The sequence below is a fragment of the Lemur catta genome, chromosome 15, assembly GCF_020740605.2.
Source record: "Lemur catta isolate mLemCat1 chromosome 15, mLemCat1.pri, whole genome shotgun sequence".
Classification (NCBI taxonomy): domain Eukaryota; kingdom Metazoa; phylum Chordata; class Mammalia; order Primates; family Lemuridae; genus Lemur; species Lemur catta.
In genome coordinates, this window is record NC_059142.1 from 2032969 (window position 1) to 2057590 (window position 24622).

At 42.3% G+C, this 24622-nt stretch overlaps 1 protein-coding gene across 5 annotated transcripts; it reads right to left on the bottom strand.

Annotated features, from left to right (window-relative positions):
- Positions 1–730: 730 nt before the first annotated feature.
- ALDH3A2 (aldehyde dehydrogenase 3 family member A2) lies at positions 731–23354 on the bottom strand. 5 transcript variants are annotated; one of them, XM_045569465.1, is made up of 11 exons: positions 23275–23354; positions 22971–23132; positions 21299–21530; positions 20102–20187; positions 17644–17852; positions 16016–16133; positions 13081–13222; positions 10880–11046; positions 9308–9407; positions 3953–4188; positions 731–913 (listed from the first exon to the last, which is right to left on the bottom strand). In XM_045569465.1, exons 2-11 carry the CDS (start codon positions 23121–23123, stop codon positions 899–901), a joined length of 1458 nt encoding a protein of 485 aa, XP_045425421.1. In that variant the 5' UTR covers positions 23124–23132; positions 23275–23354; the 3' UTR covers positions 731–898. The 5 variants fall into 5 exon arrangements, 4 of the variants coding, with proteins under 4 accessions (XP_045425421.1, XP_045425420.1, XP_045425422.1 ...); XM_045569464.1 differs by lacking the exon at positions 731–913 and adding an exon at positions 2938–3062; XR_006739421.1 differs by lacking the exon at positions 731–913 and adding an exon at positions 8394–8656 and having other exon boundaries at positions 4119–4188.
- Between the last annotated feature and the right edge of the window lie 1268 nt (positions 23355–24622).

Genomic DNA, 24622 nt, shown 5'->3' on the forward strand with positions numbered 1-24622 from the left:
CACTCCATACTGAGCCAGGTGCAGTGGCTCATGCTCAGCATTTTGGGAGGCCTAGGTGGGAGGATTACTTCAGGGCAGGACTTTGAGACCCCCTTTCCACAAAAAATTTAAAAGAAAAAAAATCAGCCAGACATGGTGGTGTATACCTATAGTCCCAGCTACTCGGGAGGCTGAGGTAGGAGGATCGCTTGAGCCCAGGAGTTCAGGGTTACAGTGAGCTGTGATGGTGTCACTGCACTCCAGCTTGGGCAACAGAGTGAGACTCTGTCTTCAACAGAAGAAAAAAATAGGCAAAAAATGGATTCATAGTTGGATAAACTTTGAGGGGGCTGCTGCTCCTCCTCCATATTCATATGGAGGAGGAACAACCCCACCCCCCATCCTAATACAGTTCAGTTTTAGTGCCTCAAACCTAACAGGGAGCTGGGAAGATCTAACCTCACCTCTCTAGACTACAGAGGACTGCTAGTAGCCCTAGGAAGTGTTGAGTTGTTGAAAGCTTTACACAATGATGGTGGGAGCAGGGGTAGGGGAGGGGGTGCAAAGTCCCACGAACTGAATGGAAAGAGTCACTGAGCAGGTCTGAGATACCCTTACATCCCCAAGGAGTCTGGATTTAGCCTAACACATTCTCCTTCCCTAGCCCAAAGCTCTAAGATTTGAGTAAGCACAGTCTAGGATAGGTTCTCTGAAAATCCTCACTATTGGGGAATGCTGGGATTTGGATAAGATGGCAAGTTTTATGAATGGTGAGTGGCAATGACTTTCATGTTTGATCACAGTACATTTGCATATTTTCTTACTATTTTTGGTAGGATTTAAAAATTATTAGTTCATTAACCATTTAAAAGAGGAATAATTCAGTAGAGGCAACTAGGAGGTTGAACAGGATCATTCTTCAGTAGTATCCAGCCTGGAGAAAAGAAAAAGGAATCCAGTTTACTCTGCTGGTTTAAAAACCCACCCACAACCAGCCTTGTAACATGAGCTCATTACTGGGACTCTAACGAATACTGCCTACCTTAAGAGACTCTAAATGCCTTGTACAAAAAAAGGTTACATATCCCTAAGAAGTGTTAGGTGTGGTTTGGGCTGAAGATAAAGGATTATGCCCTTCCTCAAAAAACAAGGAAGACAGGTGGTGATAGAGGCTGTATTCTGTCCAATATCAATGAGATAATATCCCAGTGGGGACAAGAGTTGAAAATATTCATTTATTATTCTAGCATTGTAAGTAGGAAGCTAAAGTCTCTACATGAAATTTGAAAACTGATAAACAATTTTGTTTCTAAAATTCAAAATCAGTACTGAATTTAATGCATCCTATTGAAGCTGAGGAGGGGCTGCTGCAACTGCAAGGTTCAAATGTCATGTTTAACTGTCAAAGGCCTAATGACATTTATCAACTTTAACATTTTCAAATCCACACCTCCTTCCCCATGATGTTTTCTGTAGCTTCTAAGCTTTACTGAAACTTTACTCTGTGTATAGTACTTACGGTCCAAAACCATTCTAATTCTAGTAGGTAATTAATAAAACCAAATCCAAGTTTATAACAAAATAAGTACACTACTCAGTGAAAAAAAGCCATTTCAGAAAAAATGTTTGTAATTACAATAAATAAAGACTCCTCAAGGAAGTATACAATACAGATTTAATCATTTAAAATAAAAGTGATTTGATAAAAAAAGAGGATTAAAAGCTCAGAGAGAAGAGCCAAGAAGCAGCAAAGAAGCAAAAAACCCAAATCTCTACCTAGTCCAGACTGAATCCAAACAAATATTAACAACTAATAGTAATCAGAATTGAGAGGGGGAGTTAAAAGTGCCCTGGATGCCTCCTCCCCTAGTCTGTAGACGAGCAAGCTGAGGCCTAAGTAAGGGCTCATTCACAAAGGCCTCACCCAAAGTCATAATTAAGTCAACACTGGAACCAGGAATCAAAGACACATTTTTTTGTTCCCAGCTAAAGGTTTTTATAATATATATTGCTGCTTCTCTAGACACTAACAGAGAAAGATCTGCCTGCCAAAGTGTTTTGGAAACTCAAACCTGCTTGTATAGTGGACTGCACCTGGGGGAGCCTTCTTGGGGACATGGCAAGCCTGGGGAGTGCAGACTCTTCCTCGCCCTCCATATTTTCTGTGAGTCTGAGAAATTCCATCCTAACCAGGAAGATGCCTATCAGGCCGGGGACCAACATCTTGGGAAAAGAGCAAGAAAGGCAGATAATAACCAGAGACCCAAACAAGCCTCCAACTATATCTCTAGCCTTAGGAAGATGAAGAAGAAGTAAGACCAGAAAGCCTCTAAATTGTACACTACGTATGCCTTGATTCACTACATTGGCTACCATGAATTCCAAAGTCAAGTTTTTTTTTTTTTAAAGTTAAAACAAAACAATGCAGAGATTTTTAGAAGATTATTCTCAAATATGAGGCAAAGAGTTCAGTGTCTAAATGGTGACTGTAAGTCTGAATTAGGCAGCTGGCACTTCATCCAGGAGAGCTGAGTGGATGGGGAAGAGGAATGAGACTCACATGTGTCTGCTGTTTTTCTAGAAATAATGTTTGCTTCACCTAGACCTAGTTAAGCCATTAACTCTACACATTTCTCTTATATTCCTAGAGACTCACCCTCACTCTTATCTCGAACTCCTGACCTCAAGCCATCCTCCCGCCTCGGCCTCCCACAGTGCTAGGATTGATTACAGGCATGAGCCACCGTGCCCAGCCTTACCCTCACTCTTTAAAAATTGTGGATAAGTTCAGTTTTAATACTCTGATACTCTGGGCCAAGGTCCAAAATGTCTAGAGACAAGCAAAACACTCTTTTTTCAATAACCCCTAAGCCTCCAGCTGTAGGAAAAAAAAAACAAAAGAAAACATACCCCAACTTGGCCCACCTTACATAAAGAAAGAAAACAAGGAGTTCCTACCTCACTCTTAACAGACAGAGCCGGGTTTTGAAATCTGCTGTTCATCACTGCTTACTGGACCAACGCAGTCTGTGAACTACCAGAAAAACCAACAGGGCCTTTCTCCTCAGCACAGCTTGGTATTTCTGAGAAAACCCAAATGATTTCAAATGCAACTGGTATCTCCAACTCCACCAAAGCTGTGATACCACAGGACAAGCCAACCCTCTTTCAAATTTTAAACAAAATGTAGATATAAACACAGTGATTTCCATTAAATGGCTCTCTTCCAAGTCCATTCTTCAATGATGTTGTCAATATTTTCAATGGATCCCTCCATTGGCTGGCTGACGGCTCAACAGACAATCGCCTTTCCTCATTTCATCTTAACTTTCATTATTGCAGATTTCCTCCTTCACCCCAAAGATACACAAACTGCCTTGAGAAAGCAGTTATCATGAGGGAAAGCCCATCTTTATAATAACTAATCACCAAAGATAGACTTGATCTGATAGTCAACTTTGGAGGAAAAACAATCAAGCCTAATAAAATATCCCTCACCAAAGTTGTTCCACCACCACTACTGTCCACCACAGAGTTCCCTCCTCCATCTCCATAGCATGCTGATTTCATGCTTGTTCAAGAATAAAACTGAAAAGACCAATACCAAAAGGATCAGAAGGTTAGACAGCTCCGAATTCTGCAAGCAAGTTCTACAGCATTTTAAACTCTTAGACCAGATGTCAGCAAATGTTTTATGTAATAATTTAGAAGCTTTGAGGGCCATTCAGCTTCTGTTGCAACTACTCAACTCTGTCACCATAGCATGAAAGCAGCTGTGGATGATAACTAAACAAATGCATTCCAATAACTTTACTGACAAAAACAGGTAGGAGCTGGCATGCAGCCTGCAGTTTGCCAACCCTAAAAGTTAGACTCTAGAAGTTAACATACAGTAGTCTTGTTAGAATATGCATCTGGCAGCCACTGGGGCAGGACCAGAAACACTGGCACTTCATGAGGCATGAGGACTTACCTTGACGAGCACAGCTGCTACAATACCAAGGAAAGTGAGCAACAGGAGACCAAGTTTTCCTTTGTTGAACTGTTTCAACAGGAAGAATTTTCCCCAATCTACCTTTGACTGGCTGTTGGGAGGATATCTGAGTTTGTTAGCACCTTCTCTCTTTAAACTTTTTAATAAACAGGGACGTTGATGAGAAAAAGTATCGAAACTATGTTTTCCATGATAAGCTCCCATCCCACTGGAACCTGAAATAAAGGAAACAGACAAAACAGGCTTCAGTGTAGGTGACACAAGCTACTTCCCTTTCTAAACAATGACAGAGAAAACCCACACTCCCTCCCTGTTGCCTGGCGTGCCCCCGCTGAACCTCTCTGCCAGCAGAAGTGTCTCTTTTCAGGAAACCCTTCCCAATGTCCCTGGGAAAGTCATCTCCCTGTCAAACAGGACAGTTTCCAAGAGCAGGGCAAGGATTTGCAGCTCTTCTACAGCTGTGGTTCTCATTTAAGCCAGGGACTGTGCTAAAAGTTTAAATGCATTCTCTTGAGATAATTCCTACCACAACCCTATTGCATAAAATATCATCAGCCTCACTTCCAGGGAGGAAAAGGAAGCTTACAGCATCAGTAAGCCTGCCCAAGGTCACATGTCTGGTAAGTGGCAAAGCCAGAATGTGAACCCGGATCAGATTCTAAATACTATGTGTGTTCTTTTCCCACCATTCCACATGGCTTGGCTCTGTTTATCCATGGCCCCACTCAGTTGTTTCCTCTAAGCCCCTGGAAAATAACAAAGACCAGGGTGACAGGGTTACATAGACGGGTAATATAAAGCAAGTGTAAACCTCTGCCCTCTAAAAAGCCATGCTCTGTGACAGTTTTCATTTATCTAATTTATTATGTGTACAACAGACCAACAGGTGCAAAGGGGTGAAGTGTGTGACAGGCATGGAGAACGGCATGTGTATGGCACAGTGGCGTGAGGCAGGGGCAGCCAGAGGGCAGTTTCCCAGGGCCAGGCTGCAGGATGGATCATTCAGGAAGCAGGCATGATGTGAGAAGAGGCCCAAGGACGAGACCTTGAGAAACCCTGACATTGATGGAGGCTACAGGATGAGGGACCAGCCAAAAACACAACCAAGGTAGTAAGGAGCTGGGAAAAATGTATGAAAATCTGAAGAAAAATTGGGTGGAAAATACTTAAAAATAAAATTAAACTGAAAGGTAAAGAATTTATATGAAGGGAACTGTAAGATTTTATTGAAGGATATAAAACAGTTATATAAATGAAGAGATATAACATGCTCCCAATAAGAGTCCACATTTTAAAGACATAAATTCTTTTTTTCTTTTTTGAAGGGAAAGGGGCAAAGTGTTGGGGGGCAGGCAAAGACATAAATTCTTGTTGGTACGGTAGTGCACACCTGCAGCTCCAGCTGCTCAGGAGGCTGTGGTGGGAGGATCACTTGAGCCCAGGAGTTTGAGGTTACAGTGAGCTATGACACCATGTCACTGTACATAAGCCTGGGTGACAGAGTGAGACATTGTCTCTTTAAAAAAACAAAAAACAAAAAAACCCCCAGATAATGAAACCAATGAGAAAACCCTAAGAATGACCCAAATACGTGTTTTTATTGAGTATAGATGGTATAAGGATGATTATTCAAAAAAATCATACCAGCATAATTGGTTTACTCTTTGGGAAAAAAAAATAACAGATTCTTATATCATGCAGCTTTCTAAAATAAACTCTGTGATTAAATATTTCAACAAATCAGAAAATTTAAAGAAATGAATATGATATTTATATAATGTTGAAGTAGGGAAGACTTTTCTAAGCCTACCCTCCAAATTAGAAACCATAAAACAAAGTCTCACAGGTTTGACTATATAAAAGTTTCAAATCATAGGTAAAATTAAAAGAAAAATTATAATCTGAAAAGAGGTAATTTGTTACAGATAAAACTAAGGACTAATTTTCTTACTTACAAAAAAGGCCAATTATATGCCAATAAGGGAGAGGTGAACACAACAAAAATATCAAGCAAAGGACAAAAATAGAAAATTCATGAGAGAACTAATTTTAAAAAGTTCAAACTCACTAATAATCACAGGAGTATAAATTAAAATGGGACCCTTCGTCTAGCAATTTAGTAGTGGAATAATCCAGTACTAGGAATATAAGGAATTGGATACTCACATGCTGCTCATGGGTATGACTCTGCAAGAGTATTTGGCAATATGTATCAAAACCCTTAAAGATATGCATTTCCAAAGAAAAACCTAAACTATATGCCAAAACATTAATAATGTTTATGCCTGGGAGGTTACTCTATTTTCCCTTATAATTCTCTGTAGTTTTTTTAATTGTTTGGACTTTTTGCCATTCAGTCTATGATACTTTGAGAATTAGAAGAAAAAGGCATTTTCATTTTGAAAAAATATGTATAAGCTCTTTTAACATTGTTATATTTCTAGACATTTTTCCTACCGAAATAATCAGAGACTGCACAAAGATATATTATGTAAGAACTATAATATCAAAAAATTTGAAATCATAAAAATCTAATACAGGGAATTGGTTACATAAATGTGCCACATTCATATGATGGAACCCTATGCAATTACTAAAATCATGACCTGCAAGCATACCAACATGGGAAAGTATCACACTATCCTGTCACATATAGGGTAGAAAAGAATATACAATAGGATACCATTTTGAATAGAATATTTGAGCATCTACATATATGTGCATGCATATAAGTGCAATACATACACCAGGTTTGTTTGGTTGGTTGGTTTTTAGAGACAGGTTCTCACTCTGTCACCCAGGCTGGACTGTTACATCCCATGGAGCAATTTATTTATGCTATTACAAAGGAAGAGGATAAAGCAGGGGCTTTATGACCATTGTTTTTATCATTTGTTTTTTTTTTTTTTTTGTTATGAGAATTCTTACATATTGGTTATTCTGTAATACCTCTATTAGACAGTAGAGAAGCCTACTAACCAGGTCCCAAAGGAGAAATAAAAAGTTGAGTCCTACCTCAGCCTCCTGAGTAGCTAGAACTACAGGCACATGCCACTACACCTGGCTACTTTAAAAAAAAATTTCTGTAGAGATGGGGTCTTGCTATGTTGTCCAGGTCTCAAACTCCTGGCCTCAAGTAATCCTCCCTGCTTGGCCTCCCAAAGCACTGGGATTACAGGTGTGAGCCACCATACTTGGCCTCCAGCAGCTGTTTTTACATAGTGGAGTTATGGGTAATTTAAATGTTCATTTTTCGGGCTCTTCTATCTTTTCCAAGTTTTCTTAAAAAGCCCAGATTCCTTTTTTTTTTTTTTTTTTGAGACAGAGTCTCACTCTGTTGCCCAGAGTAGAGTGCCATGGCGGTAGCCTAGCTCATAGCAACCTCAGACTCCTGGGCTTAAGCAATCCTCCTGCCTCAGCCTTCTGAGTAGCTGGGACTACAAGCATGCACCACCATGCCTGGCTAATTTTTCTACATATATTTTTAGCTGTCCAGATAATTTCTTTCTATTTTTAGTAGAGACGAGGTCTCGCTCTTGCTCAGGCTGGTCTTGAACTCCTGAGCTCAAACAATCTGCCTGCCTCGGCCTCCCAGAGTGCTAGGATTACAGGCGTGAGCCACTGCACCCAACCCCCATATTCCTTTTGTATTTGTGGAAAAAAAGATTTGTTGTTTTAAAGAAAAAGGTATGGTCAGTGATCCTTGTGCTACCTAATCAAAGTAGGACAGGGACTGAATCCTGGTCACTTAGATTTTGCACATAGGGGGCACTGGTGACATCATACGGAACAATTACACAGTTGATGGCTGCAGTAGCACAGTGAAAGCCAAGATTCTGTGGGGAGATCTGAGAACTAAAGATAACAGAATCTAATCTAATCTTTTAAACATCTGGGCTGTAAAACTGTAGTTACTCCAGCCAAAATTTCAGGAGTCATACTCTCATTCACCGCTCCCCCCACAGTCACTCCATCAGGAAACACTGCTGCTTGACTCCCAAAATATCCCCTTCCTTTCCACTATCTTCCCTGCTACCACCCTCTCCAAGCCACCACCATCTCTAATCTGGATCTGGCAATACCCACTAATGTGGCCTCTCCCTGCCTGTCCCTCACATATGTTAGGCACTGTGTTGGATGTGGCAATATGTTTATGTCCTAGATGGGGACCTGTGGCTGCAGGCTAGGGTTCCTTGGTCTTGGGACAAAGTTTCCTAAACCAGAAACAGATGGTCCTGCTAAACTGGACTGTTACATCCCATGGAGCAATTTATTTATGCTATTACAAAGGAAGAGGATAAAGCAGGGGCTTTATGACCATTGTTTTTATCATTTGTTTTTTTTTTTTTTTTGTTATGAGAATTCTTACATATTGGTTATTCTGTAATACCTCTATTAGACAGTAGAGAAGCCTACTAACCAGGTCCCAAAGGAGAAATAAAAAGTTGAGTCAATCATCTCAGGTGTGGGAGAAGGAGGCAGGTCACATTCCAAAGGGAACCACAACAACCAGGCTGTGTCCACAGAGCTTTACTGAGAATAAATTTCTTTGTGACCATCATCTCTAGAACAAGGCGAGTCTCATTCTACTCAAACCACAAAGCAATTCAAGGAGAGGCTGCTCCTCCCAACAGAGGGTTGAGGAACCAATGTAGGTAAGAACTGGTTACCACCTAACATGACCTTGAATAGAAAACAAAGGGACATTAGAAAATCCTTCTGACTGCTATCTGTTCCCTGGCATTCTGAACCTTTCATTGCTACCTCATTTAAAAAAAAACAGAGAGAGATCCTACTGATTAATTTGAGACCTGATTCTTGGCTCCCAAATCTCCTATAAACAAGTAAATCAATGAAGTGAAGTAAAACAATGGGCTGCCCTTGGGTAAAGAGGATCTAGGATCTAGTTGGTACAGTTTTATGGCTTGTCCCTGTGTATACATTTTAAAATTATTATTTAAATAGATAATATAAACATGTAGATTAAAAGGAAACCTCAAAAGGTACAAATGGATTTATCTCATTTTTAATTAAAAAGATACTGTATCAGCACCAAATAATTAAAAATTTCTTCATTTAAAAAATAAAAAACAAAGTAATCACAGCTGTGGTCAGTGCTACTGAGGACAGAAAGGACAGAGATTCAACCCACGCTGGAGGGACAGGCAAGGAAGCAGGAAAACCACTGTCAACTGGGTGGCAGGGGAAGGCCTGTCTCAGGAGAGGAAAATTAGGATAAGCAGCAGCCGGCTATTTCAACAGCCTGCACAAATCACTCATGCAATGGTGGTGCTTTTGAAATATTTACTATGAGCAGGAGAAAGTAATACTCACCCACTCCCCCAAAGGGGAGCGAATTGAGTACGAAGTGCATGATGACATCATTGCCTGTGACACCACCACTGGACGTCTCATCAATCATCCGCTTGATAAGCTGAGGAACAGACCAAAGGCATCCAGGTCAGTGACATCACGCCACACAGAGCACTCGAGGCTCCACACATGGGGGGCTGTGTCCTCTACGGATGCACATTCTGCCTTTGTATCAGTGGGAGTTCTTGAATCTGGGGACACTATACTAGTCAAATAATCTAAACTGCAGTTAATTTAGCAAACGTGACTGATATCTAACTTCTCAGATGCACATCTAGTGCATTGTGGAAGGCAGCCCTGAACCTTCGGGTCTGTTCACTCAATTGCCACCTGGAGTTGTACTCTCCAAAACAGCAGCAAAATGCTCTTTGTAAGGGATAATTTAGACTATATTCTGGTCTATAAAAATTAGAACACTTTCTGCTGTAAATTATAGCACATTATTAATAGGTATTATTTGGTCTTTATGAAATGCAAAAAATATTTAAGATTTAGATTTAGCATCCTATTTTTTAAGAAATAAATGCTTGGTTGGCCTAAGACCCAAAAAGGTGCAAGGACATTTGACCAACAAATGTGATCTCACCTGGGGGCCAACAAACCCTTAAGAGTTCTTCATGGCACCATCAAGTCTAGACTGCACTGACCTCAGGTGACCCACTGCAAGGAAGTGCTCCACACTGAGTTGTACCCTGGCTAGTAGACTTCAGGGTTCCTTCCTGCCCATTCCATTATCTATAGTCATTTTAAATGTCACACCATTGTTTTGTTAATAACCCAGTTTTTTCCAACCAAACATTTGGTCTCACTTCAAATACCTGTAGCTATCTGTATTTCAACAGCATCACAAGCTCTAGAACCTGCCACATGACTACCCATAGGTTACCATCAGAAACTCTCCAAGAACATTTGGCATCCTCAGACCTTGACTAGCCCCATCTTCCCCCTTCTAGTTTTCCTGTTTTTTCAAAGGGCTCCTAAACCTACTTGCCCACTCTGAGGCCACTGTCCCTGAGCAGCAGTCACCCACCTAGTGATGCAAATGAGTGAGCCATGCAGAAAGTGGCAAAGCTGCTCAACCAGGTGATGTGGTTCCACCACTCTAACAATAAGGTAACGTAATGTGAGAAACTGAAATCCATGATATCACAACCATTTACATAGCAGTGCCAGAGGCCTTTGTCCCACACAGTCCCACCTGAGTGGCTGGGAATGCCACTTCCGTCATGGGACAGGCTCTTACACAGCAATGCCCTGTGGATTAACATCAGAAAAGCATTTAATACTGGTACATGTAAGTCTTTCAATTATACAGGAGGTGTTTGTGAGTCAAAAACCTTGTAACACTTATCCCTGCAGACTTAGATCTAACCCCAGGGCCTCATTACCCAAAACAGAAATCTAGGACTACAACCTCACTTGTTGGATTCTGATATGATAGAAAATAAACCATCATTGTTTTACAGCAAAGAAGGAATATAACTGATGATAGTTGCTTATGATAGTGAGTGAGTTGCTCTCTACAAGTTTTACCTTATTGTTATGAGAAAATATATAGAGAGCCAGGGGCTTTTCACGTTCATTTATGAAATTTATGGCTTCATCTGCACTTTTCACAGGCACTATTGGAAGAACTGGTCCAAAAATTTCTTCTTGCATCACCTTGGTTTCAGGATCAACATCAGTAAGTATTGTTGGAGCTGAAAAGAAAATAAACAAAATGAAAATGAAAACACTAAAGTAGGAACAAAAATGCAAAGCTCTCATCTTACATTTCTTTCACTGAATCACATGTCCATCCCTTTCCTTCTCCCACCCAAATCAAATCTATTGAAAAGTCCTGAGTGTACTAAATGTCTCCAACGCATGTGAATCCGGGATTCTTGTGCAAACCAAGGGAAAGATGTATGCTTGAATATATCTTAATCACATTTAACCCCATTCATAGCCATATGCATATTTAACATCTTTCTGTGGATAGGTCTTTCTGGGAGCAAAGACTGCTCCCACTATTTCTTAACTCAAGTGCTTTCATGCGTATCTCATTGACCTTTATTACAACTCTGTTACACAGACTAAGAGAGGAGGGTGAAATGGATACTGGAGAGGCTGTGCAGTGTGTCCCAGTGTTGGTGCCAATGTAAGTCACCAACTAGCAGCACCAACTCAAAAAGACCCTCTAAACAAACTGGATTGTCAGCCAAAAGAGAAGACATCTGACAATAACAAGTTGGCTCTTCCTCTTTGCCCCTAGTTTCCACTAGGTTATCTTGGCAACATGGCTGAGGACAGCTCTTTGCCACACTACTCCAAGGGTAAACGGCTGCCCCAAAGCACTGCCCACGGCTTCCTTGGGTCAGAGAACTGGTTTGGGTGTCTACCCTCCTCTGCATAGTCAAGTGATCAGGTAAGGCGATCCCAGCTCTAGGTCAGGGGAAAGTCCTAATTAGTCTATAAGCTAATCAGGACAGGCCCTTCCTCTTGTCATTGAGTAGCCTAGAAGTGGACATGCTGGAGATGGGAGAACAGAGAGATGAAAGAATTAGAGTTTTTTCTCTTTTTCTTTTTTCCCCCTCTTTTCTAAAGATTATTCCCTATTTCAATTCGGGTTGCCACAAAGACAGACAGAAGACACGGGATTGGCTGGGCGCAGTGGCTCACGCTTATAATCCTAGCACTCTGGGACGATGAGGCAGGATTGTTTGAGCTCAGGAGTTTGAGACCAGCCTGAGCAAGAGCGAGACTGCGTCTCTGCTGAAAAAAAAAAAATAGAAAGAAATTAGCTGAACAACTAAAAATATATAGAAAAAATTAGCCAGGCACGGTGGCACATGCCTGTAGTCCCAGCTATTCAGGAGGCTGAGACAGAAGGATTGCTTGAGCCCAGGAGTTTGAGGTTCCTGTGAGCCAGGCTGATGCCACGGCACTCTAGCCCAGGCAACAGAGTGAGACTGTCTCAAAAAAATAAAAAAGAAGACACAGGCATTTTTTTCTTTTGCATCCTAGTGCAAAGAATCAGGTTTTTTTGATGGTATTACCGAGCCACTGAATTATCCAGCCTGGAAGGACCTCAGGAATGCTCATTATAAGAGAATAAATTTCTCATTATTTAAATCTTTTAATTTTTGTTTTATTAAAGTTAGTTTTTTGGTGACTTGCAGCATCTTACCTGATAAAGGTGGTAAGTAAAGCTATGTGGGACAGCTTCTTTGCCAACCAAATGTGTCTGCAATTTTCTGTCTCCTTATACTATTTTAGAAAAAATACGTTTACAATTCTAAGTAATATATATTCATGGCAAAGAATAAAAAACACAAAGAAGGTAAACAAATAGTAAGGTCAAGCACGATAGATCAAAACATTATTTCTAGACTGGTACTGTTGCTGGCTAGTTGTGGAATAGTGGCAAAGCTATTTCCTTTTTTGTGCTGTTTTCCCATCCATAAACATAAAGTTCTATTCTGCTTCTCAGGGTTGTTAGGAAGAAAAGAAAATAGATAATATAAGTGTAAATATGGAAAACTAGTACAACACTGGTGGTATTATTAAATATGTATACATATATATTTTAAAATAGTTTATAACAAAAGTAGTATACCAGAAAGCAGTATTTAATACTTTAATAATTAATTAAATGCTATATATTAACAATAGTTTATTCAGTGTCAAAAAGTAGTATCAGTAAAAACTGCCCAACTCCCATCCTCCCATAGGAAAAGGTGAATTTCCATTACCTATATAGCGTGTGGCCTCATCAGTCTCCCCACCAAAAGCTATCTTTTGTCCTTCAAGCAAACCTAGTATCCTCTTAAAATGACGAAGATTGACGATCCTTTCATAATCCGGAGACTCTTTTATATTTTCTCCATAAAATTCCTATTTAAAACAACAGGAGTATTTAATTGTCACAAAGACCCATATTTCAATTTCTTTAATAAGTACAAAATCCACTCATGCCCCAAAACAGATCTGATTTTATATCCTCACAGAATCTAACACCCTATTCCCCAAGTAATTTAATAGTAGTATAATAGTAGTAAGCTGCCGAGAGTTAGCTACACTCTCACACTCTCAGCAAAACAGCCCCCAAGGCAGGATCATAGCAAGGGATTTGGAAATAATAGGAAATAAAGAAATAATATAGACGGAGAATGATTGAGACGGAGACAAAGTGCAGTTTAAAGTGATGGGGGGGTCAGGGGTCCACCAGCATTCCCGTGAGCTGTGAAGCCCCAAATGAAATCCCACATCAGTATTTATTGTTACAGCAAATAGTTGTCTTTTGTTAAAGAATTATGTGTACAGCTCATTTTTTGAGGTTTCCAAGGGAACCTTACCTAATTCTGTCTACAAGAATAGACAGTTACAAAATTTTTCTAAGATAAGCATGTTAAGCCCTAAGTTAGAAACAGACCTCGCTGAGCATACAAATTAAAGATAAAATGTATAAAATGAGAACACTGAGTCTGTGTACTACTCTAATCTACTTCTTCTAAACACAGATACATGTAGTCAGGAGTGAAGCAGGAATAGCCTTGAAGTCTAGGATAGTTCCAGCTGCACGTTATCTGCTGGGCAGGCATTTTAATCAGCTTCTCCACCAAGGACCCAAACCGAGCTTCTGCCTTGCAAAACAGTTCAAGGCGATGGGCAGCAGCAAAGCAGAAACGCTGCTTTGCAAACGTCCTCTGACGATGCCTCCCTTGTTGGAAGCAGCTTCTATTCTGTGAACTAACATGTCCACAGATTCTTTCAAGGCAAAGCCCTGCAAAACTCCTGAAACCTTTCACGTCTCTTAGCCTATTTCCCAACAGTAAGCTTAAGCTTTTTGGCAGGTCAAGGACTAGAAAATAAAGCCCCTCCGACCTGCACTCGCGCACGCGCGTGTGCACACACACACACATCATTCTCTATGGGTCCAGGGGGTTCCTATGGATCTCTCGTGGTTTACCCACGGGCCCTCCTGAGGGTGAATGTGAGAGTAGATGTGAGGAAACAAGCCTTGCTCTGTATCAGGGTTGCCCATTTGTTTACACATTTGTTGTGGCTGCTCTTCCCCTGCAATAAGTTGGGTAGTTGTATCAGAGACCCTATGGTCTGTAAAGCCTAAAATATTTACTATCTATTCCTTTACAGAAAAAGTTTGCAACTTTTACTCTATTTTGTTGTTTTTATCTTCTCTGAACTGGTATTCCTACCAGTCACAGATGATGGTGAAACCACTCAAAGGATCAAAATACAGCTTTGGTAAATTACCAAGGTAAAAGAACCTCAATAATCATACATCAGTATTTATTATATAAAACAAATACAAAATTATTGAATTGCTCGTAACTTCAAAGCCTTGTGAGGGCTCTCAATTTATAATCTCAAATCAAAATGAACATTGTTCACCACCCTCCACCAAGAGCGAGTCTCAAGTCTGGGTGGTAGGAATCACATGGGCAGCTTGCTGAAATTCATGTTCCTGGACCCTAACTCCGGAGCCACCAACAGTAGTATTCAATGTGGATTGCATCACAGAATCACCTGGGGGCCTCAGATGACCTGAATCAGAATCTTTGGAGGATAAGGACTGGAAACTTATTTTTAAGTGGCTCCCTAGTGATTCTAATGTGTAGCTCAGTTGAGAACCACTGTGTTAGGTATAAATGCCTCAAAGGAATGCAGATGGGCCTTACTTTGAAACTGAATTAATCACCATACTTAACTAAGCACTTCTCCAATTTCCAAATGTTTTCCATCTCACATTTGTCTTTAACCACTCTCTTCCAATCCTGCGTTCCCTGAATCTGGCCAACTCTCCCTTTGTGTTCTCATCTGGATCCATCTTCAGTCCTATCATTAATGCCCAATTCCCACATCAAGACCCTAGCACATCATCCCCAGTTACTCTGCCTGGAACCACTGTGAATTATCTTCCTAAAATTCCTGGTACACAATTTTCATTTTCTGATCACATACATTACTCTCTGGTATTCTTGATCCTTCCTTAGTGCTCAACTAACATCTGTTGAGAGAACGATTGTTCCAATCATTTCTTTCACCTGGGGGCTTAGCGACCCTCTCCCTCTACTGAACTCAGTTATACTGGTCATCTCTTTCCTTTCTACCAAACGAAATCCTCCATCTCCTTCCAGTCTTAACTTAGGACCCTACCCTGCAGCCTTTCTTGATTTCCTCACTGCAGATCTTTACTTTGAACACCCTGAAAGACTGATAACCATATAAAGGGTACATTAGAAGTAGTTAATTAATTCACTCCTCCAAACTACTGGCCATTCCAGGCCCTCCACATACACAAGAACTGATAACCTTAATTAGAAATGGCCAATATATGCCAAGGGTCTAAGATTATACTTAAGGATTGACAATATTCCTCAAAAGCACAGATGCACAGCTATTTAACTTTTAAAAAGAATACACAACTCATTACCAACAAATCAACTAAATGGTTTAAGTGGATTTAACACCAACTTAACCTTGCTCCCAGAAGATAATCTATAAAAGGAGCACAAAGCATTTTCAATTAGCCAATAAGTTAATTCAGTCACATATGCTACTGGAATTTTCCTGGGGGAAGGAGGGAATAGAGATGCTGCCTGCAAATAGTTAATGTGATTCCTTATCTTATTGAAATCAACAGAATCAGATGTGTTGAACACAAACCTTCACAGTTTCCTTTATCTTCTGCACGATTTGATTCTGGAGGGATGCTTCACAGAGAATATAGTCAGGAGCAATGCAGGTTTGACCGCAATTCATGTATTTTCCCCAGGTTATGCGTCTGAGAGGAAAAACCCAGAATGGCTATATAATTCAGTCGCATATTCACTTGTTACATACTTTTGTGTTGTTTGTTTTATAACTAAAGTAGATTCATATATTTACTTGGTAATCTTTATAAAAAATAAAAAACTCATTTCTAAATCGGTTGGAACTTAGAATGTATTTTCCAACTGAGATAGGATGTTCTAAGCAGCAGGGAAGTTCTCAAGCCAGCTCATGGGAAACAGTAACTGATAAGCAGTAAAGCCATTGCCTGGTGCCGAAAAAGAAGAGAAATAGCCTTTTAAAACCACTTTACTTCTCCTACTCCAGCCAAAAGGACATCCTGGAAGACAGAAGTTCAGTACAGACTCTACCTCTCCTGGCTGTGGCTTCAGGTCCTGCTGGCAAAATGTTCAGGTATAAAGCAGAATGACAGCCACCCTCCTCTATGTGGAGCCCTTCCCCACTTTGGAAAACCTTTCCCATGTATAGGCAGAAGCCCAAAACCTGAATATTCACTAACTGAGGGTCTCTTGTTCTTGCAACTGGACTTCTACTTACAAAGCCAAGCTGGAACCCTGACCTAACTCCCTATCTTCTCCTTTGTGCCCCATTTCTTTTTTTTTTTTTTTTGAGACAGAGTTTCACTTTGTTGCCTGGGCTAGAGTGAGTGCCGTGGCGTCAGCCTAGCTCACAGCAACCTCAAACTCCTGGGCTTAAGCGATCCTCCTGCCTCAGCCTCCCCAGTAGCTGGGACTACAGGCATGTGCCACCATGCCTGGCTAATTTTTTCTATATATATATTTTTAGTTGTCCAGATAATTTTTATTTCTATTTTTAGTAGAGATGGGGTCTCGCTCAGGCTGGTCTCAAACTCCTGACCTCCAGCGATCCACCCCCCTCGGCCTCCCAGAGGGCTAAGATTACAGGCATGAGCCACCGCGCCCGGCCTGTGCCCCATTTCTGAAGGGGAGAGAAAACCACACCACCTGATTCTGTTTTGGCATTTCCTAGTAGCTAAACTTGATTTAGCAGAGAGAACCTGAAACTTCTTATTTTCTAATTTCCAGATGCAAGATGCTATTCAAAGAAAGATGAGTAATACTGGTTTTGTCAACAAAAGATCTCAGTTAAGACATCAACATAATACCTTTTCAAATGAGAATTTCAAGATTTTATTAGGCATACACAATACTTGGGAGTATCTACTTCATGGACCACTGGCCTGCAGAACATTAAATTTTTTCCCAGATCTAGCTATAATCTTAAGAACAGAAAGAACTTTTTCAAAATTCCTAAGGACAACCACACGATGTCAGGACCTATGGCTCGTCATTTCTAACAATGGCACCAAGAGACAGTTTGTGAAAGACTTCTGTTACTCTTGAGAACACCAAACACTGAAGCTTAATGATGTATCTTAGAGCCAGAAGGTATGGGGTTCTAGTGCAAAGGATAACACTAACCTATTAGGAAAAGCCTCCACTGTGCTGGGAAAACCTCAAAAACTAGAGAGCCAGTCTTACCTGCAAACAATGTCCAGGTCACAGTCCTTATCAATATAACATGGACTTTTCCCTCCCAGTTCAAGAGTCACAGGGGTCAGATGCTTGGCAGCAGCTTCCATGACAATTTTTCCAACTGCAGTGCTTCCCGTATAGAGAATGTGGTCAAATCGCTGCTTCAGAAGCTCTGTGGTTTCCTCAACACCACCATTAACAACAACATACAGGTCCTCAAAGAAAAAGAAACAAACTCTTGCATTGCCAAATTAATCCTATTATCTAACATTAGCAATTTCTTCAACATAAACATGTAACATTCAGTAAAAACAGGAGAATGTGGAGACCAGTTCCTGTGAGGGATGGGAGAGGGAGCTGACCAAGGATGAGTGGAGAATACAGAGTCTGCTTGTGTCTAGGAATCATCAGTCTACTTGAAACCAACCCAGAGAGTCTAATGTTTTCTACAGTAGCTCAGTCATAAAGGCACAAGAGAGCCAATGATTGGATTTGACCAGGGAAATGCATGAGATAGGTATGTTTGTAGAAGCTAAAGATTTTGGTGAGAGAGTGGCTGCTGTCAATTGCCACAGGACAAGTCCCAGCTGCGTATCTTAATCTGAATGTTCTCTCTCTACACAACACAGAGCAGGGCTTACCCATGATATGCTGACTGAATGGTGTACACAGCATAGCACACCTATAGCACCTGCTTTTGAAGTACATCTGAATTGAATATGGGCTCTGCCACGCACTAGCTTGTGTTGTGACCTTAGGTAAGCTACTGAACATATTTCCTCATCTGTTATTGGGTAAATTCACACAGCTTCCAGGGACTGAGATCTTATATGCATTGTGCTATTGTTAATAGCTATTCTAAAAGAGAGAATATCTTAGAAAAATAATAGCATGAAAAGTAATGACCGAAAACAGATGGCAAGGAAGTAAGATGGAGATATTCAAAAGATTCTCAGGTATGAGCAGAAAGTAAAAGCTGGCTTGTAGACCTCCTTTCAAAGTTAATTAGTTCTCATTCACATCATAGTTTAGCAGCCGAACAAATGTTTCAAGTTTTAACTTTTCTATGGCTTAATTTATATAGTACATTATTGATTCTCCCAACAAGCTAACTGAAGCAGAGTCAGCTACTGAAGAATTTACCCCTGGTGAGGGGCAAAGAAGGACCTTCAACCTCCACCTTCTGGTTCCAAGTCCTACTCAATCCACTCAGTATTTTCCATTTCATCCTTCTGGATTGGATAATCACAGCTATTAGAACGAAATTGTTCTGCAGGCTGCCATAACAGTGATAAGATAACAAAGACAATATTATTCCAACAGCCAGAGGTAGCCTCAAGGACATTACAAATTAATGTGTACAATACAGATAATTTAAAGTTGTCTTTCAATGAAAGCTAAACAAAGACTCTTCCCTGCAGCAACTGCATGTAGAACTCAGCAGTCTTGATTTCATAATAGCATCATAAACTTCCTCCGTAGGAGAGCTCAAGAACCTCCAATTCAGACAGAGAGATGAACTACACCACATTTGAGGAGATCATTTTCTTTTCTTTTCTTTCTTTTTTTTTTTTTTGAGACAGAGTCTTGCTTTGTTGCCCCGGCTAGAGTGAGTGCCATGGTGTCAGCCTAGCTCACAGCAACCTCCAATTCCTGGGCTTTAGCGATCCCTACTGCCTCAGCCTCCTGGGTAGCTGGGACTACAGGCATGTGCCACCATGCCCGGCTAATTTTTTTCTATATACATTTTAGTTGGCCAGATAATTTCTTTCTATTTTTTTAGTAGAGACGGGGTCTCGCTCTTGCTCAGACAGGTCTCGGACTCCTGACCTTGAGCGATCCATCCGCCTCGGCCTCCCAGAGTGCTAGGATTACAGGCGTGAGCCACTGCGCCCGGCCGATCATTTTCTTTATTTAGCTTCTGATACTCTAAATGCCAGCACTTCAACCCAGAGTGAGGATCCACCCTCTGGCTCAAGAGGTCACTTTCTTTCTGTAGTTTTCATGCTACAAACATGCCCTTTTTAAAAGAAGTATTCTTATATAATCATACAAAATTATATTCTGTTAGGACAAAAGAGATGGTCAGCAACAAAGATTGTCAGGAACAAAAATATGTTAGCACCTGGCACAGTACTAGTCCCTCATTAAATAATCCACTAAATGAATACACCTAAAATCATACGTTAACTCAAACAAAGATTAATCCAAAATGCCCAATTATAGACAAGGATCTATAAATAGCAGAATACCTAATGAAGCCATGGGCCTAAATATATTGTGTAACCACAATACCCGGGTTATTCCACAGGGTATTTTGGAACTACTTTTCTAAGTCAAACGTTAGAGGCTTAAGGAAACTGCAATCTGATCTCCAGCCAGCAATGACATGCACTGGAAGGAAAATCAATGGGTGTTTTCCAAAATAAACAGATATATTAAAGATGAGTCAAGACATTCTTACCTGGTCTAAATATTGAGGGAGAAGCTTAGCCAAGATCTTGGCTGTATTTTCACTTAGTTCAGAAGGCTTGATAATCACAGCATTTCCTAAACAAAGTAAAAAGTAGAACAATATCATCTAATACTTAAGTAAATGTAATAGCCACCAAGATGGTGTTTATGTGGGAAGGACAGGCTAGGTACTCTATTTCTACAGCCTTTTTTTTTTTTTTTTTTTTGAGACAGTGTCTCACTCTGTTGCCCGAGCTAGAGTGCCGTGGTGTCAGCCTAGCTCACAGCAACCTCAAACTCCTGGACTTAAGCAATCCTCCTGCCTCAGCCTCCCGAGTGGCTGGGACTACAGGCATGTGCCATCATGCCCGGCTAATTTTTTCTATATATATTTTAGTTGTCCAGATAATTTATTTCTATTTTTAGTAGAGACAGGATCTCTCTCTTGCTTAGGCTGGTCTCGAACTCCTGAGCTCAATCGATCCACCTGCCTCAGCCTCCCAGAGTGCTAGGATTACAGGCTTGAGCCATCTCACCCACCTCACCCCGCCTAGCCTTCTACAGCTCTTAATTCTATTTTTAATGAGTTTGTCTCACTTTCTTCTCAAATGCTAATTCCTTAGTTGTCATTATCTTCAGGTCACTGAAAATGGGCTTCATCAGCCTTTCCCACTCCTCCAGCTTTCTGTCACTTTTTTCCCAATTCTGCCCTTTGATTTTCCTCTCTGCTCTGGAATTATTGGGCAAACAAGCCATATCAACATAGAGCTGTTGATTTGGATCTCACAAAGTTAAAAATTAATTTCTTAGCATTTGCTATACACCCAAGCTAGCATTACTCCCATAGCCTTTATTTGTATGAAGAAACTAGTCAGACAGAATCAAATGGTTGGTCCAAGGCCAGAGCCAGCAACTGAAACCACATTAGAGTACAGATGCCTGGCTCCAAACTGCCGGAATTGTTGACTCACATGCCTTTACACCCTCACAGGTTCATTCCCCAGGTGTTTCATAAAATAGTCAAACAAATCTCATCAGCAGCGCCTTTAAAATATATATATTTATGAATTCTTAATACCCTGCTGGTGTGAACCCAGGCAAACCATTAAAGTAAATGTATTTAATTAGCCACTATCCTTAATTTACAACCAATATGAGAGAATAAGCCCTCTTTAAAAAGGGGTAAAGACATAAGATGGCACCAGACCTGCAGCGATGGCTCCTACCAGTGGCTGAAGGGTGAGAACGAAGGGGTAGTTCCAAGCTCCAATAATCAGTACCACTCCTAGAGGCTCTGGTTGAATATAGGCCTCATCCAACATTGTGAGCAGGTTCTTCTTAACTGGTTTAGCAGCAACCCATTCAGGAAGATTCTCCAGCATAAGGTCAATTTCCCCAAGGACAGTAATGACTTCCTGACTGTATGCATTGAATTCACTCTGTTATAAGAGAATCACAGTTAACCTTGCACAACGAGTATGATACCCTTGGCCCTGAATGTCAAAAACCTCAGGCCAGGTACACCTGCAGTGACAACCACTGGCATTATCAGGGCCACTGGTTTGCCATCTTTCGTTTTGCACCCTCCATGCCCTCAGTAAGGACTTGCTAATTCCCTAATATATTCAGTGCCTACAAATTCTTCTCCACTGATCCCCACACCCTCTAAAATCAGGCTTAAATGTTACCTCTTTCAGAAGACTTTCCTGATTAATAATGGCCTGTCCTGATCACACTTTATATACCATAGCAATTATGCTTTTGACCTGTATCTTAATACTTCACCCTTAATACCCTGGTTTATAACTATGCTCACATTTTGCCTGTGTATATTCTGTTTCCCAACCAAGTTTAAAACCCCCAAGGGCAGGAAACTTATTGTATTTCTTTAGTAATCATGCACACACACACACACACACGTACGTGATTCTTGTAGAATGAATAAGTGATTCACAGACATTCTGAATCTTAATTATCCCATCTTGTTTATTTAGCATCATAGCCCCTCTCCATCAAAAATACTCTAAAAGAACTTTTACAATTACTGCTGGTACCACTACTGCTGTTACTACTCCTTGAAATAATGTTTAATTGGGGGCATGCGGGGAAGGGAATATCACAAACCCACAGCAAAGCCTTGCTATAACTGAAATCCAGACAAAAATAAGATGACAGCAATATTATTAGAAAACATAGAGAAATATGTTCATACTCTAAACACTACTTAGAACTTGCTACTCAAAGCATGCTTCCAAAAGAGGCACCGTGGTATCACCCGAGACCTTGTCAGAAACTTGGAATCTCAGACCCCACCACAGACCTACTGAATCATAACTTGCATTTTAACAAGATCACCAGGTGACTGTCACTGCAAAAAGCTTGAGGAGCGCTGACCTAATAATATACAGTCATGAAGGAAAATTTGAATATCTCAAAAAAAAAACCTGCCTGCAAAAGAAACCATAAACAAAGTTAAAAGAAATAGACACAGAAAAAAGAAAGCTTGCAATATGTCAAGCTGGCAAATCAAGACTATACAAAGGATTCCTACAAATCGCAAGGAAATGGACAAGAATATAAACGGCAATTCGCAGAGGAGGAACTACACAGGCCAGGTAACACATGCACTTCCAAAGTGTCTGAGAACACAACAGGGGCTGGCGCGAGAGTGGCGGACCGGGACCTCATAGGAAACGTCTGCGGCATCCGTACTGCTTGCTGGACTTTATCTGTGCCACTGGAGATCATACTCCTGCAGTGCTTGCGTAACCAGAAAATGTTTTTAAAAAACCCCAAAAGAAAGGCTGCTCCGGCGGACTGCGGTTCTCAAGCGGAGCGGCGGGAGGCCGGCGGCCGGGTGCCTCCCGCCGGGCGCGTACCTTGCACAGGTCGGCGCCGATGGCCGCCAGGATGTCCTTCTCGCGCTCCTGCACCATCCTCCGCAGGGCCTCGAGCTGCCGCAGCCGGAACCGCAGGGGTCGCGACCGGCCGGACCGGAACGCCCGGCGAACCCGCTGGACTTCGCGCTCCATGGCCTGGTCCTGAGGAGAAAGGTGAGGTCTGAGGGTTGCCGCGGCTCCGGGGCGTGGCGGGCGGGATGTCGCAGGTGCCGGCAGACGCCTCCCTCGCCTCCCTCGGGGTGGACGCGCAGGGCAGACCCCGAGCCGCCCCTCGCTCGCCCACCTGGCAGCCCTCTGCGTCGCTGCGTCCGCACCCACCCACGCCGACCGCCCGACCGCGCCGCCGCGGGCACGGCCCGACCCGGAGCCGCGCGCCGATTGGTCCGAGCGTCCCACGTGACCGCCGCAAGCCGGTCGCCTGGCCGGCCCCCGCCCACCCCTCTCGCTCTGACCGCGGCAGGCGCTCGGGGAGCAGGGTCTGCGGCCCCCCGGGCGCCGCCTTGTCGGCGTGGCGTCGCGATGCTAGGGCGAGGGGAAGAAGTCGGAGGTGCTGCCGAGAGGAGTCCCGGGATGGCTCCGGAAGGGGGGAAAAGGAGTTCTCCAGGAGCGGGCTGAGGCGCGGGGGGCGAGCGGCTGAGAGTGTGGCGCGGGCCAGGAAGCGTCCCCCGGCGCCGGAACGCGGCCCACGCTGCGAGGCGCTCTGGAGAGGGGCTCTCCTTCTTCCTCCATTTTGTGACTGCGGATGTGGCCGAAGGGACAGAGGCGGAAGGCCTGGCGCCCTCAGACGCCTCTCCGGTGCCCGGCGCCGCCCCAGCTCCCGCCGCCCCTGCCCGGCCCCTCTGCGGGTGGTGGCTTCGGCTGGAAGCGGCGGGGGCGGATCCCACGGGTTCCCTCAAAAGTTAGCCTCCGCAGGTCAGGAAGGCAGGGCCTCGTCTCCTGTGTGCTGCGACAGTGATCATCCCCAGTAGTATACGAACCTTATGGCCTAGCCTTTAAAGAAATAAGAAAAATTTCCCCTGGCCGCGTGTCACCCGCTGGCTTCCATGCTATTTTTCGGCTCCCCTTTACAGCAGACCTCCTGCTACTCGCAGCGCCCACCCCGCCCGGGTTTTCCTCCGTACTTCCCAGTTCTCATCTGACTCTACGCACCAACAGTTGATACAGTTACTCATTTCCCATCTTCTGGAAACGCTTTCCTTTCTCTTCTATTTCCCTGCAGTCGTCTGGTTTTCCTTTTAGCTCACTGGCCAAGTCCTCTGGGCTTTCGTTTGCTTGATCTTTCTCCCGTCCTGATGTCCTAAATGCTCAGGGGCCCTAGGCCTCAGTCCCGGGTCCTCTTCTCCGCAGTCACTCCCTCATCTAATTCCATGGATGGTGGTCAGAGAAGGCTCTAATCGCAGCATTTCCTCTGAAGTCCAGAGGGTATATTTATTTATATCTTATCTCGATTTGAATTGGTAATAAGCATCCTAACTTTAAGTAGAATTTTTTATTTATCCTCCTCCACCAAATAAACACACACCATGCATACCTCCTCCAGTGTTCCCTGTCTCAATAAATGGGACCATCCTGTATCCTATTTATTCAGGCCAAAGTCCTTGGAATCATCCTTGACTCCTCTTTCACTGTAT

Bases quoted from the DNA above. Each gene is read 5' to 3' on its own strand.
- ALDH3A2 (XM_045569464.1), bottom strand. From the start codon at position 23,123: ATGGAGCGCGAAGTCCAGCGGGTTCGCCGGGCGTTCCGGTCCGGCCGG. The intron at 11,047-13,080 runs GTAATGGAAATT...TTTTCTTTTCAG, and splicing joins TGAGGCCACACGCTATATAG to CTCCAACAATACTTACTGAT. The intron at 3,063-3,952 runs GTAAGTCCTCAT...GGGTTTTCTCAG, and splicing joins TAGCAGCTGTGCTCGTCAAG to AAATACCAAGCTGTGCTGAG.